General features: G+C 51.4%; 1 protein-coding gene across 1 annotated transcript in view; it reads right to left on the reverse strand.

Moving 5' to 3' along the window:
- Positions 1-14,708, reverse strand: part of LOC134426518 (lipase maturation factor 1-like) — a 115,525-nt gene that overhangs the window by 77,683 nt on the left and 23,134 nt on the right. Inside the window, exons 2-3 of the mRNA XM_063171593.1 lie at positions 14,335-14,483; positions 3,405-3,470 (exon numbers count right to left, since the gene is read on the reverse strand). Of these exons, the coding sequence (XP_063027663.1) occupies positions 3,405-3,470; positions 14,335-14,346 (78 nt within the window). The 5' untranslated portion in view covers positions 14,347-14,483. The remainder of the gene's footprint in view (positions 1-3,404; positions 3,471-14,334; positions 14,484-14,708) is intronic.

A 14,708-nucleotide genomic window follows, 5' to 3' on the forward strand; every position in this document is an offset into this window, starting at 1 on the left:
CTAAACCTCCCTGGCCCAGCCTGAGGCCGTTCCCTCTGCTCCTGTCCCTGTTCCCTGGGAGCACAGCCTGACCCCCCTGGCTGTCCCCTCCTGTCAGGGACTTGTGCAGAGCCAAATATTCCCCTTGATCCCCCATTTCTCCAGGCTGAGCCCCTTCCTGGGGGTCCATTCCCCTCCCTGGCCAGGCTCCAGCCCCTCCATGTCCCCCGTTCCCTGGCCAGGTCAGTGAGGTCCCTCAGGAGGGACCATGGCTGTGTCCAGCACTTGCCCTGGATTCGGTGCCCAGCAGGGCTCCTGCCCCAGCAGCTGCTCCCACAGCTGTTCCCTCCAGTTGGTGGCTGAATTTTCCAAGATATCTGTCTGGAATTAAAAAGCAGCAGCAGCAGTTTGGCAGCCAGCAGGAAAAATGCATCAGTGGATTGCATCCCACCCTGACACATCCATGCTGGGACAGGAGAGAGCAGACCATGCAGGACCTGCCCAGCCCAAAACCCCTGTGATTATCAGAACTGCTCTGCCAAAACCTCCACCAGCATCCAGAGGCTTCTTCTGGAGTGGTTTGGGTTGGAAATGTCCATGTTTGGTGTTCTGAGCTGCTCTGTGCCAGGAGATCTGGGCACAGGGGGCTCTGCAGGGATTTTCCAGCCTGGGATTTGCTCTGCTGTGCCTGTGCCAGGCTGCACTCCCAGATAAATCCTGGAACGAGGCAATGCTGAGGCCATGGGTGCTCCCCATCCCCATCCCAACCCTGGCTCAGACCTGGTGCCTCCTGAGGGAAAACTGTTTTTTCCTGGCATTCCTTGCAGGGCAAAGAGCCCTCCAACCACAGTGAAACAACAGCAACCCCAAAAAGGGATAAATAAACCCATGGATGGCAGATTCCAGGACTTCTCCTGCCAGGTGCCACCCAGGTGTGTCCATTTGGATGTGGACACAGGAAGCTCCAGGACACCACAGGGATTGGGATCCCATCCCACAGCCACTCCAAGTGCAACCCAGGTGCTCACCTTGGCCTGGACAGCACAGAAATCCAGGAGAAGGAGCTAAAATTCCCTGTTTGTGGTGTCTTGCCAAGCTGGGATTAGAGTTTGGGGCTCCTGGCACCCACAGGCACCATTAATCCTCAGCCCAGAGAGAACCCAGAATTGCTGGAGCCCATCTCCCCCTGAGGGACCCAGGAGGGTCAGGCTGGTAGGAAAATCCCCCTCCTGCGCCAAGCATGCCATTGCCCTCTCCAAATCTCACAGAGAGCTCCAGCAAGGCTGGGATGGAGGCCCTGCACACCAGAAGGGAAGGAGGAAGGGAAAATGTCCCATTTAACCATAACACCACTGGGCTGTCCCATCCACAGCTCCTGACAAAAGTGGAAATGTTCTTTTCTACGGGCAGAGCTGCAGGTCCTACTACAAATAAATAGTCCAGGCAGGGATGGAGGCCATGTGTTTCCATTAATTCTCTTGGCACACGAGCCCATGTAGATCTTGGATGCAGCTCGTGCTGGAGCAGGAGAGCTGGGGTGGCCAACATACATCTCAGCACAACCCATCTGGCCCAAATCCATCCCCAGCCTGCTCCAATCCCCACTTTTATCATCCTAATTATGAGCAGATTCCCAGCTCCCTCCCTCCCTCTTCACTGCCCCCTTTTCTCCCTCCCTCTGGCAGGAATGAGCAGGTGAATCCCAGCTTTAGGTATTTTTGTTCCATTATTGCTGGTGGACAAAGTTTGGCCTCTTTCATTTTCCTTTTCTCGCAGCCTCTTTTGTGGGGATTAAAATAATTGATATTGATAACGAGATCTGCCCCCTGCCCCTGGTCCCAATTACTCGCACAGGCTGGGGATCCTGCCTTATGGATCTGACAGGAATGGTCTCAATTATCCCTCTGGGCTCCAGGACTGATGCTGGGATTGATTTCGGATTATTGGGGCTGATTGTTGTGGGTTGGGGTCAGTGCTGGAGCTGGCCCAGGCTGGCTCAGAGCTGCATTTTCCCCAAGTGCTGCCAGGTGCCTGCAAAGGGGATAATTTACTGCAGCCACCCCATGCTCAGGATCACAAGGACAGCACTGAAGGGGTTTTTCATCCCAGGTTTTGCTGGGGGTGAAGCTGGATCCTTGGTGCTGTGGGAGAGCCAAGGAGCAGCAGCTTTGGGACAGGCCCAGACCCACAGTGAGGGGAAACCCCAGTGAAAGTAAATGAGAGTGACACAGAAAAGGAGACTTAAAGCTGAGAAGGCAAACAAGAGCTTTTTGGGTGTGCAAAATCTTATTTCATTAAGTCATGGGATTGTTACAGTTGGGAAAGTCCTTTGAGATCATCAACAACAGCAACACCAGCCATGCTCATCACCATGTCCTCAAGTGCCACATCCATGTGGGTTTTGGTCACCTCCAGGGATGGAAACTCCATCATTGCCCTGAGCAGCCCTTCCAATGCCTAACCACCCTTTTAGAGAAGGAATTTTCCCAAATATCCAATCTAAACCTCCCTGGCCCAGCCTGAGGCCGTTCCCTCTCCTCCTGTCCCTGTTCCCTGGGAGCACAGCCCAACATCCCTGGCTGCCCCTGGCTATCAGGGACTGTGCAGAGCCACAAATTCCTCCTGATCCCCCTTTTCTCCAGGCTGAGCCCCTTCCCAGCTCCTCCTCATCAGACTTGTATTCCCAAATATTTGATGGCCACAGATTCCAGGGCAGAGACATTATAACTGCAGTGGCTGTGAGGTGAATCCAGGGAAGGAAATATTCCTTCAGGATTATTCCCTTCACCAACCCAGAGCTTCTCACCCTGGGATCATCACTGGATGCAGCATTTTCCTTTTTACCACCATTTATATAAAACTCAAATGCAAAAACAGAGGTGAGGAGAGAAGAGGAGCCAATTTTGCCTCTGCAACCAGAGAGGAGATGAACCCAGAGCCAGCAAAAAGCCCCAATTTATAATCAAAATGCAACATAATCACTGCAACAGATGTCAAAAAGATAAACCACAGAGTTCTGAACTGCCAAGGATCTGCTGTGCATGTTGGAGAGCACAGGGATGCTCTGATTCTGTCAGATGGCCACTTTTTGGGGGTGCAAGCACGAACAGCACCACAAAAACCTCCCCTCTTCTCCTTTCCCTGCCCTGCAGCAGATTTACAGTGCAAGTTCTCAGAAAATCTCAGGTTTGCTCCTGGATCCACGACGGGGAGGGGAGGGAAGGAGAGAAATTGGTCTTTTAGGAGTGTGGTTGGGAAAAAACAGCATCACCCAGCTGGCACAGGGACATGGCCTGAGTGCCAGAGGCTGGGATAAAGAGGGAAAACACGGAGAGCTGCCTGGCAGGAGAGGAAAGGTTGGGGGAAATGATTTTACAAAAGAAAAGCAGACAAGAGGAATGAGGTTTTGTGCGCACATCACTCACCTCGTAGTGATAATCCATGCAAGTTAACTCTCTCCAGCAGCGATCTCCTCGGATTTTAATCAGCCCCTGAGGGAAAAAAGGGCAAAAATATTGTCACAATTATTTTATTTTATTTTTTCTTTGTGTCTCAAGGTGCCAACTTCTGTGGTTAAACTGCAGGGGTTGAATGAGACCCACGGCACATCCACAGCCTGGGTCCAGTTGTGGTTCCCAAGGGAACACAATGGCTCTGACTCATTCCACTGCCTGGTTACTGAAAATCTGACATAAATCCTTGTGGAATATGCCAAATTCCCCTTCCAGGAAGAAGCCTCAGCCACAGCTGAGCCTTTGCTCAGGTCTGAGCAGCCCAGGGCTCCTGGCATCGCTCCCAGCATCCCTGGGAAGCAGCAATAGGAAAAACCAGGCTCTGTCCCTGGGCTAACACACAAAAGCCAGCAAGATTCACAATTTGAACATCCAAACCCCACAGCTTCCCTCGGGCAAAGCCACCTTTGCTGCCTGTGGAAAAGGGAGCAGAGCCACCGAGCTGGAGATGGGGACACAGAGCAGGAATGGGGGCACAGAGATGCAATTAAAACAATTAGAGAGACAAAAGAGGAGCAGGGGAAGGAAGCTGCCAGCCCCAAACACAGCTGGCTGCAGTGCTGACAGCTCTGCCCCACCTCAGGTTAGAGGCTGGGCCAGCAGGTATCCCCTGCCCCGGGACCTCAGAACAACGAGAGGGGACATTTCCAAATCACCGGGTCCATTCCAGGGCTGGCAGCAATATTGGGATTGAATTTCTCTGCCTCGGAGATGAAGAGCAGAAAGGAATCAGTGGGCCAGAGCAGGAAGGACACCTGGGCAGGGATGGGCTGGAGCAGGAAGCCGAGCAATCACGGCTGGCTTTGATGTCCGGGAGAGGTCCCTGATTAGGATCACAATATCCCAAATTGAGGAAAGCTTCACTAGTCAAAAGGCCGAAGCAGCTCTGTCATCTGCATACAATTAGGGGGTATTTGCCTGCCTCTGACATTGCCCTGATTGTGATGGTCCTGCCTTCCCCAGGAGGAAAACCCTGGGAGATTCTGGGAGCATCCTCAGGCTTCCTGGCATTTGCAGCAGGGAAGGGATCAGTGACCTTCCAGAGACAAATCTGAGCTCAGAGGAGGAGATTCCAGCATTTATGAATTCCATCTAAATGCCCAGAATTGGAGCAGGTTGGAAGAGACCACAGTGGCTCCTCTGCTCCAACCTCCCTGCTCACGCTAAAACAAATCTTCACTCGCAGCATTAAATAAAGTTTAACATATTTGCAGCTCAAAATAAATTCAAAATTCCAATTAAAGACCCTCCAAAACTGTCCAGACCTTGGAAATATCCAGGAATATCCAGTCCCCAGGGCTGCATATCTGTCTGTCTGTCTGACAGCTGAAAGCACAGGGCAGAGCAGAGTTTCTGAACTCCAGCCTGGCAGAAAAGGGATGCAAAGCGAGATCACCCAGGATTTCAAGGATGGCAAAGCAGTTCTGTATCCAGGGATTTACTCAGCAAGTAAATCTGAAGCAGGGACAAGACACCCTGACTGTCAGCAGCCACTCCATCCTCCCCTCCCCAGGCTGTCCTGCCCTCCCAGCTTTTCTAAAATTACAGGATCTGGCGATAGCATCTCCCAGGATGTGCTGCAGCTCCAGCCCTGGCAGGGCCAGCACACACTGAGGAAGCTCTGTGCAGGAATGCTGCAATATTAAAACAGGACAGTTATCTTGATGACCTTCCCTCCTCCTCCCTTCCCCGGGCTGTTATCAAGCTCTATTATCCAGCAGGGATAATTAAAACTCCAATTAAAACAAGGATGGGGAAAAGCAGCGCTCTGAAAATCCTGATTTTCCCTGCAATGACTCACTCAGGCAGTTCATCCCTTTTTGTTTACTAGAAAGCTTTCAAACAGGAAAGTCTTCATATCAAAGATGTTTTGCAGCATAAAAAACTCCCACTCTCATCATGAAGGGGCTTCAAGTCAGCTTTACCCTGAGCTGTCTTCGAGGCCCCTTCACTCCCACACTGGCACCTGAGTTTTCCAGCTTTCCCAAGGATTTGGACCAAGAAATTGCACAGAAAATCCTCTGTGTGCTGAGGCTGCAGCTCTGCCGAGGAGAGGCAGGAAAGGAGCAGGAGAATCACAGAACCCTCGAGCTGCTGAGGCTGGGAAAGATCTCCGAGCAACAAGGCAGCTCTGCCCATCCCGGGGCTGCTGGAAATCGGGAAGTTTTCAGGAATACAAATTAAATCCGAGCTCAAGGCAAGCGACCAGGTGGCCAAGTGAACCAGCAGAGGCCCTTTCACCTCTGTGGCCTCGCTCTGAATCCAGGATTATTAAATTCCCACTGCTGGTGGTGGCTGCAGGGACACGGGGTCGGGCACTGGTGGCACTCCTCGGGATAATGAGAGCTCCTGGCCTGGGGAGGGGAGTTGGGGTCCCTGTCACAGGAATTTACAGCAGGAGCAGGAGAAAATGTTGCCCCTGGATTGAATTAAGGTCCAGAATGAATTATGGGCTCAATTCCTCCTGCCCTGCCAGGTTTGGTCCCTGCAGGGCATGGCCAAGGAGCACGGGGCAGGCTGGTGATGCAGCACCTGCTTGGACCTGGAAAACCCCAAACTCCCCTAATTAATTAAAGGCAATTAAATCCAGCAGCATTTCTCACAGGGCAAGGAAAATTAGAGTTAGGATTTTTTTTTTTTTAGATTTACCTTAATGGTGGATAATAAAATCCCTGGCTTTAATCACTTTGCCCCCACACCAGCCCTGCTCTGAATATGAAATAAAACATTCCCAAAGGAGGGGAAATGTTCCCATATTTACAGGATGCCAGCAAACAGGATCCAGGGGGATCCATCAGAGATCCAGGAGGATCCAGCCCCCACCTGAGGGGAGGGAAGGGCTCAGCTCCAACACCAAATCCCCAGATCCTGCCCTTCCATCCTCCCCTGATGGCTGTGCCCAACTGTGCCCCTTCCAGCCTGCTGTACTGGGGTGATTCAAAGCAAAAAAAAAAAAGCCAGAATAATTAAAATGTCATTCAAGCCCTAAGCCCATATGAGTCACTGTTCCAAAAAATATCTGAAAAATTCCTTCAGGAGTGGGGGATAATTATATTCCTCCCTATCTATTGATTTTTCTCTACAATGCAGATGTCAGATTTTCCACGGCTTTTTTTTTTCCTTTTTCTCCTCTTTTTTTTTTTTTCTTTTTTTTCCTTTTTTCCCTGGAGTGAGTGTCAAGGAGGAACAAAGCACTTCTTTGAGACTTTTTCAGCCCAAAATTAATTCTGAAAAAAATGGTACAGACAGGCCAATAGCACGGGAAGCTGAGCAAAAGCTTGGTGACTCAAGCTATGTCTGCAAAATTCCCTATTGATCCCAGCTCCAGAGGGAAGGGTGGGGAATGGGGCACCCACGTTACAAATTTAGAGTCAATTTAAAGACCTTTCTGTGTCTTTGCTGTAGAAAAGAAAAGATGGGCAAAAACCCACCCAAAGTTCCCAACTAAATTCTAGATTTTCATTTTGCTCCTGCTATAAATAAGGGAAGCTTCCAGGGAAAATCCCAGCTCCGTGCACTTCCCACCTCTGCTACCCACAGGAAAAGTGGTTTCACCATCTCTGTGAAAGCCAAACCCTCACCAGGGTATTCTGAGACAAATTTAGACCCCAGTGTGTGGGAGAGGAAGGAGCTTCCCAAGGTGACATCTAAAAATAAAACCATTTCAGGATTATAGGCTGGGCTGGAAGAGGCTCCTGGAGAACCTAAATCTGAGGAATCCAATGAGACCAACTTCAGCTGGGGGTCTAAACCCCCTCAGAGCCCAGACCTTCCCCATCTCCCTCCCTGCTGATGGGTCAGGGTCTATGGTACAGGAAGGATGAGCTGCATCCCAGGTGTTCTGCTCTGCAGGGAATGTCCCACAGGGAACAGGTGACACAGGTACAGCCTCTGCTGTGACAGCAGCGAGCCAAAGGTGAGCACCAGAGCAGCACCTGATGTTCCCACCAACCTCACTGAACTCAGGTTCCCGCTGCTCCTCCCATGAGGAGAGAGGAATAACGGGATGCTCCATGCCTGGAGGGGCTTGAGGCCAGGCTGGATGGGCTGGGAGCAGTCTGGGATGGTGGGAGGGGTCCCTGCCCACGGCAGCATGGGCTTTAGGGTCTGTTCCAACCCAAACCACCCCATGGTTTACAATTCCTCGGCCAGGGAAGGACAGCTGTGTGCTCCTCAGCTGGTTCTGCTCTGCACCTTGCCCAGCCCTGTTCAGCTCCAAGCCTGGCACCTCCACACCATCCTGAGAACGTTGTGAGTGTCCAAGGCCAGGCTGGATGGAGCTGGGAGTAACCTGGGACAGCAGGAGGTGTCCCAGCCCACGAGGGACCTTTCCGGGATCCAGCCATGATCCAGGTGAGCAAACCCCACCCGCCTGCTGCCTCCTGCACACAGGGGCTCTGAATGGCCCTAGGAGCTCAGGAGAACCTGCAGCAGCTCAGGAGAACCTGAAAGAGCACAGGAGAACCTGCCCAGAGCCAAACCAGAGCCACCACAACCACAAAGCCCCGCACGGGCGGAAACCTCGCAGGAGAACTCCCTGGGGCTGACTTTGCCTCCTTTGATTTGCTGCTGTTTCCCTCCATCAAATCCCCCCAGAAGCCCCTCCGAGAAGCCCCCAGCAGCATCTGGGGGGCTCTGGTGGCAGCGCTGGGTGAAAGGGATCCTGCAAAACCCTTGGCACCGGCGGCTCCTGCCTCTTCCAGCCACCAAGGAACAACAAGTCCCGCTGCCAAGGGCTATTACAGACGAATGGAGAGAGATCAGAGGCACAAAGGAGGTTGCTAAGGAGTCAAGTGTGGGATCCCTGCAGAGAGGAGGAGGCTGCAGCTGGGACGGCAAAGGTCAGAACATTGCAGACATCATTTTCCAAAAATTCCCATGAAGGGCCGGCGCGGGAGCCGGGAGCTGGCCCCGCCGTGCTCGCCCAGGAATAATGAGCGAGGCAGCGAAGAAAGCTCCCTTTCTTCCCTCCTACCCACGCTAATGTAATAAAACAAATTAGAATAATTATTCTCCATTGCAGGGCCATAATGCCCGGGATCAGGGCACGCCTGTCACCGAGCTGACATCTACATCCGCTGGGTTCTGCTGCTGCTCCCCCCTCTGCACCTCGGGATCGCCCCAACTTCATCTTTTATTCGATTCCATTTTTCTGCAGGCATCCAGATTCTGTTTGCTTCAAAGTCTTCCTTATTTTTGCCAGAAAGTTCATCTCCCTTCTTAGCTAATCACAGCCCCACCCTTTCCAGTAACCTTTCAAATGCCACCCACGTCCTGACACTTTTAACAGGCTCCAAGCAAAAACAAAACAAGGAACACCAAGAGTTTCACACGAACCGCGAGGTTCTGAAATGATTTGCCGCAGTGGGTTAAAAGAAAGATTTTTTAACAGCAAAGAAAATTCAGAACTGTTTAAAAATATATTAAATATCAAGTGATGTATAAATTATCTGGAAGGAATTGATCCTTTTTCTGTGAAAAGACATCTCGGAGAAAGATGGACAAATCCACAGGAAAAAACTGATAATTTAAGGGGGTAAAAATTGATTATTGTAATTCTTTTTGTACTATTTTTCCCCCCAAAACTGTCACTTTAAATGATCTTTTATCCTCCTGCAAAAGGGGAAAATATCTCTTATGTACATTAGAAACAGCAAAGGACAGAAATTATTTTCTAAGTCTCTGCCTGCCAAAAGCTGCTCCCAATCCTCTGTTCTGCAGCCGAGGATGTTCCTGAACAGCTCAGGGGGCTGAGCCTGGATTTGGGAAGGGGGGGCCATCCTGACAGAAAGGGAAATCTGGGAAGTGGGGAAAAAAAAACAGAGAGAAATTTTGTTTACAGGAAGCAAAGCAAGGGGAGGCACGGCCAAGGCACAAATCCCAAGTGGAAAAGATGCTCTTGGGTTTCCCAAAAAATCCCTAAATTCCCCTAAACTTCCCCTAAATTCTTCCTCAGGACCTCGTGTATGACATGAGGAGGAGCTCCTGGGAAGGGCTCTCCAAACTGGGAGGATAAAAGGGGGAAGAAAATCATTCCTGAGGGACCCATCCCAGATCCTGCAACACTTTAAAGGGCATCACACTGAGGAGGTGTCCAGGGCACCGCACACAGGGTAGGTAATTAAAAAAAATACATTTCTGTTATAAAGAATGGATTTATCACAGAACACACCTATTAAAGGATCTCATTCCTGGGACAAACCCAAAGTTTGGGATTGGCCTCATGGCCCCATCTGGACACAGACCCCAGAGTCCTCCCAGCCCCAACACCTGCAGCAGCCAGGCAGAGATTGGCAGCTTTAAATCTGAATTTCCTTGCTTTGGGCACTTTTAAATTAAAGTGGTAATGTGCTTTAAATCCCGTTTCCCTGGTTTTTCACTCCGCTCTTCAATCCTTTCCTGCAGAAAGTAATCAAGATGTCTCAGCCTCACACTCACTGCTCCAGCCACCTTCCCTGGTAACTCATTCCATATGGCTGGGATCCTCTGTGAGGCACAGCTCCACCTCCATTCCCTGCTCATTCCCATTTCCCAGCCTGCTCCTGCGCCCCTGATGCTCAAAGCCCCTCCATCTCCTCCGTGCATCCCCAGCAGGGAGAATTTTTCCTTGTTTTCCCTGTTTCCTGTGGCTGCCCCATCCCTGGGAGGGTCCAAGGCCAGGTTGGATCACCTGTGACAGTGGAAGATGATGGGGTTGGAACTGGATGAGTTTTAAGATCCTTGGATGAGTTTTAAGATCCTTGGATGAGTTGGATGAGCTTTAGGATCCTTTCCAAGCCAGACCATTCCAGGGTGATATTCCTTGTACAGAACATCATCAAGAGGGCATGAGGGACCCAGGAATGCTTTGGATGATGGGCACATCCCAGCAGGGCTGAGAGATGCAGGGAAGTGCTGCTGGACACCAACCCAGCACCCTGATCTCCCAGCCCAGGGGATGCAGCTCCTGCAGCCAGGAACAGCCCAGGGCAGAGGTATCAGGAGAGGCCCCCCAGCACTGTCCCCTCAGCCACTGCAGGGCTGGGGGATGAACCTGCTGCTCCAGGCTCCTCCCAAAGCCCCTGAGATCCCACTCCGTGCTCCTGCAGCTTCCAGGTGTGCTCAGTGCTGCTGCAGTTGCAGGCAGGTGTTGATGGCAGCCAAATTCTCACATTTCTGAGCTCCCTCAGCCCCTGCCCTGATGAAGAAACAGAAACTCTCTTTTATGGTTTGCTTTAACAATCCCTGGTGACTTCCAGGGCACAAGGAGCTACTCCAGGTTTTCCTCAGGATGTTGTTGGCAATTCATGAGCTCCAGCCCAGCCCTGGGCAGGAATTTGGGCTCCCCCAGCACGTGGCTCTCACCTGCAGCAGGAATTCCCCAGAATGTATGGACTCCATGAAGCTGTCACCTACTCTCAGGCCTTGCAGCAAAAACCCAGGACTAATATTTGCCCAATGGGGTTTTAGCCACGAGATGTATTTGATGGAGAGTTCCTGAGCAAGGCTGCTGCCCATAAACCCCCAAAACAACCTAAAAATGAAGCAGAAACTCTTCCACCTGGGAGAGTTTGGAAGCACAGGATGGGGGTTCAATCAGAATCCCCCCAAAAAGCTCCAGGCAGAGCTGGCGCCAGTGGGAGCCCATGAGACTCAGGGAGATGCTGGTGCAGGGAAGCACAGCTCCAACCAATCCCTTATTTTTTGGGAATCAGGGATTATTAAACCCTGCACTTTGGGAAAAGGGCTGCCAGGAGCTCCCTCAGCACCCCCAGCCTGCAATGAGGGACTGGGAGAAGGGGCTTACACCCCCCAAACCCACCCAGCACCGAGGGAATGGAGCAGCTGCAAAAGCAACTCTGCCTGCTGGATCAGATATTTGTGTTCCTGGAGAGAGGGACAGGGCTTGGAGGGCACAGCAGAGTCCCCAGGCAGCTGCAGGTGACAAAACACCTCAGTGCCACCACGCCAAGGACCCTGCTGGCAGCAGGGCTGCTCCTCCTGGGAAGTCCCTGTGGCTTGGTGAGCACAGAATGTGTCGTGTGGTTGGAATCACAGAATTATCGGGGTTGGAAGAGACCTCCAGGACCACCCAGTGCCACCACATCCAATGTCTCAAACACGTCCACGGTGACTTCACCACCTCCCTGGGCAGCTCATTCCAATGCTGACCATTCCTTCAGAGAAAAATTAAATAATTCTAGTATTTAATCTGACCCTCCTGCTGCAAGGTGAGGCTGTGTCCTCTCATGCCTTCACCTGAGGATTGGCAGAAATCTCAGCACACACCTCTGCCTCCCACCTCGTGACTCTGATGGCATCACAAACCCACACTCTGCATCTTCCAAGCCTCAGGAAATCCGAGTGACAGAGAGTCACAAACAAAATGACGAAGCCATCAAACCACCCAGCTCTTCTGAGGGAAAGCAGCCCCGCAAATGTGTGTTTGCATCACTCACTGCCTAACGAGCTGCTGGCTCACACAAAGAGCCCCTATTCTGTGGCATGTTCCTGGGAAGCATCCCTCTTTACATCCTGCTCTAATGGGTGATTAGGAACATCAAACATATAGATTGAATCACGTAATTATGCCTTTTAAAAAGGCAGCAATATTTGAGCTCAGCCCAGCACTGGCTGCCAATCAAACCCAGCAGCAGCAGCAGCGCCTGCCTGAGCTCCTCGCCTCCCACCACAGCTGGGATTATCCCACTTCTCCCTAAACAAGCCCAGCCAGCTCCTGTGCACAACACAGCAAGGTCTGGACGTGATTTTTGGGGAGGAGGTTTAGCCAGGAAACAGCAAAACTCCCTGATCATGAAATGGTTTGTGTTGGAAGAGACCTTGAAGATGGTCTCGTTCCAAGCCTTCCTCCAACATCCTCCTCCAAACCAGAGCAGCTCTGCTCAGTGCAAAGTCCCAGCTTGTCAGAGCTCCACGTGGAGAAAGATCCCAGATATGAGACACTGAGTGGAGGGAAAAGGGCCGAAAGTGAAATCAGCCCTGTGGTTCAGGAAGGGACCATGGAAAACAGGAGAGCCCTGGGATGGAGACCTGGGGAGGAGACACCACCTCGCCCACCCAAGGAACATTCCCAAAACGCTCTCCTAACACCCAGCACAAGGTGAGGAAAGCCCAGCTGCCCCCAGGGAATGTTTCTTGATTGGAGGATTTCCCAAGGAAAGCCTCACCCCAACCAGCCCAGAGAATCCCAGGAGAACCACGTGGGAAAGCTGAAATTCCTGCAGAAAACACCAACCCTGCCAATCCCACTGGGGAAACTCCTGCTGCACGTGCTGAGCTCCTGGCCAGCTCAGGAGGAAACCAAAGGTGCACTGGGAGCAGGTGCACCCGGGCTCCAGGAGGATCCTCCTCCTTCCCATTGCCTGCTGAGCCGCTCCCCCAGCCCAGGAGAAATCCTACACGACTTCAGGCCCCAAAACATTAAAGATCCCATCAATCACTCGCTTGTGGGGGTCTCCATTTAATGACCTTTCCATGTTTTCCTCTCCTGTGGCTGTCAGTGATATATCAGTGTCCCAGGCACACAGGGACATGTCTCTTCCCAAAAATATCAGGAGTTATTGCTCTCCTGGCAAAGCAGAGAGCAGCACGGGGATAATGGGAACAGAGATGTTTGGGAAGCAGAGTTTTCCTTCATACCCAGCCTGCCCCATAATTCAGAATTTATGAGACACATCTGCAGGAAAAAATCTCAGGCAGATCCCAGTTTAGAAGGAAAGCAAATTGGTGATCAGATCAATTTTTAAGGAAATTGGGGATGTTTGGCTATGCTTGGTGTCAATTCACTCAACAATCACATCATGGCTGAGAACCACAGAATCCTGGGATCACTGAGGCTGGAAAAGAACTACAAAATCATCATCCCATGACCAATCCCCACAGTGCCAACCAGAGCAGAGCCCTGAGTGCCCCATCCAGGCAATCCCTGAATCCAAAGAAGCATCAGGATCCTGGGATCCAGCCCGCATCCCTCAGGATGTGCTGACGTTTGGTTCAGATCCCATTGGTGAAAAATGCCCCAAATAAAACCTTCACCCTGAGATCCCTGAAAAAAATTCCAAGGCAAAATTCTAAAAAAACCCAACCACTCCTCCTACAGTGATGATCCTCAGCTTTCAAGTTTTGGGATGTTCTGGAAGGTCCAAGCAGATGGAGCTGATGGGAGAACACCCCTGCCACACCTTGATTTTAATTTTAATGGGATGTGTCAGGTCCTGATGGATTCCCTTACAAGCTGCTTGGGAACTCCCTCTGGCACCAGGACAGTTCTGCAGCAATTGCTCAGTTTGGAAGTACAGAGCAGAGAGTGACAGCTCAGGAAAGCAAAAACAAAGGAGAAGAAATCTGAGGAAAGCTGGGAATTACCCACAGGATTCCAACAGTCTTGTGGAAAAGCCACAACGCCCAGATTCCCTTTAATTCCTTTGGAAGAGCCCCTCAAGTGCAGCACCAACACATCCACACAGATCATTCCCTCCTCCTCAAAACAAAACCAGGAGAGAGCTGAAGCATCCTGAGGACCAGAGCAGGAAGCTTTTCCTGGTTAGCGGGAAAACTCCCAAACCAGTAGATGCCGAGGCACTGGATTGGGAAACTCCCAGCTGGGATGGGACATTTGGGATGGGACATTCCTGCTGCTGGCATCTCCAAGAAGCCAAAGGGAAATTCCCACTCACGACTCAGAGCATGATCCTGAAAATGGGAAAAACTCCCAAACCAATGGATCCCGAGGTGCTGGACTGGGAAACTCCCAGCTGGGATGGGACTTTTGGGATGGGACTTTTGGGATGGGACGTTCCTGCTGCTGGCACCTGCAAGGAGCCCAGGGAGAATCCCCACTCACCGCTCCCAGCATGATCCTGAAGATGAGCCAGCGGAAGCTCCAGATGACAATCCTGGAGGGAGGAGAGCCCTGGGGCAGGCGCGACAGGCTCCAGAGGGGGCACAGGAATATTCCCAGGAATCCTGTCTCCAGGAGCTGTGATTCCCATCCTGCAGAGACAACGAGAAGTGAAGAAGGAAGTGATTATGGTGAGAGTGCTGGGAGTTATCCTGGAATTAAATTTAAATCAAAGGATTAAAATAAAAACCACCTTGAATGCTTTTTTAAGGTTAATTTGGGGGAAATCTGGCACTAGCTGTCCTAAACCAGACATCCCACACAGGGGAATTCAGGGGTTTGAAGCTTTGGGGTTGTGTTGTTCTTCTCCAAGCACA

Source organism: Melospiza melodia, chromosome 18, assembly GCF_035770615.1.
Source record: "Melospiza melodia melodia isolate bMelMel2 chromosome 18, bMelMel2.pri, whole genome shotgun sequence".
Lineage (NCBI taxonomy): Eukaryota > Metazoa > Chordata > Aves > Passeriformes > Passerellidae > Melospiza > Melospiza melodia.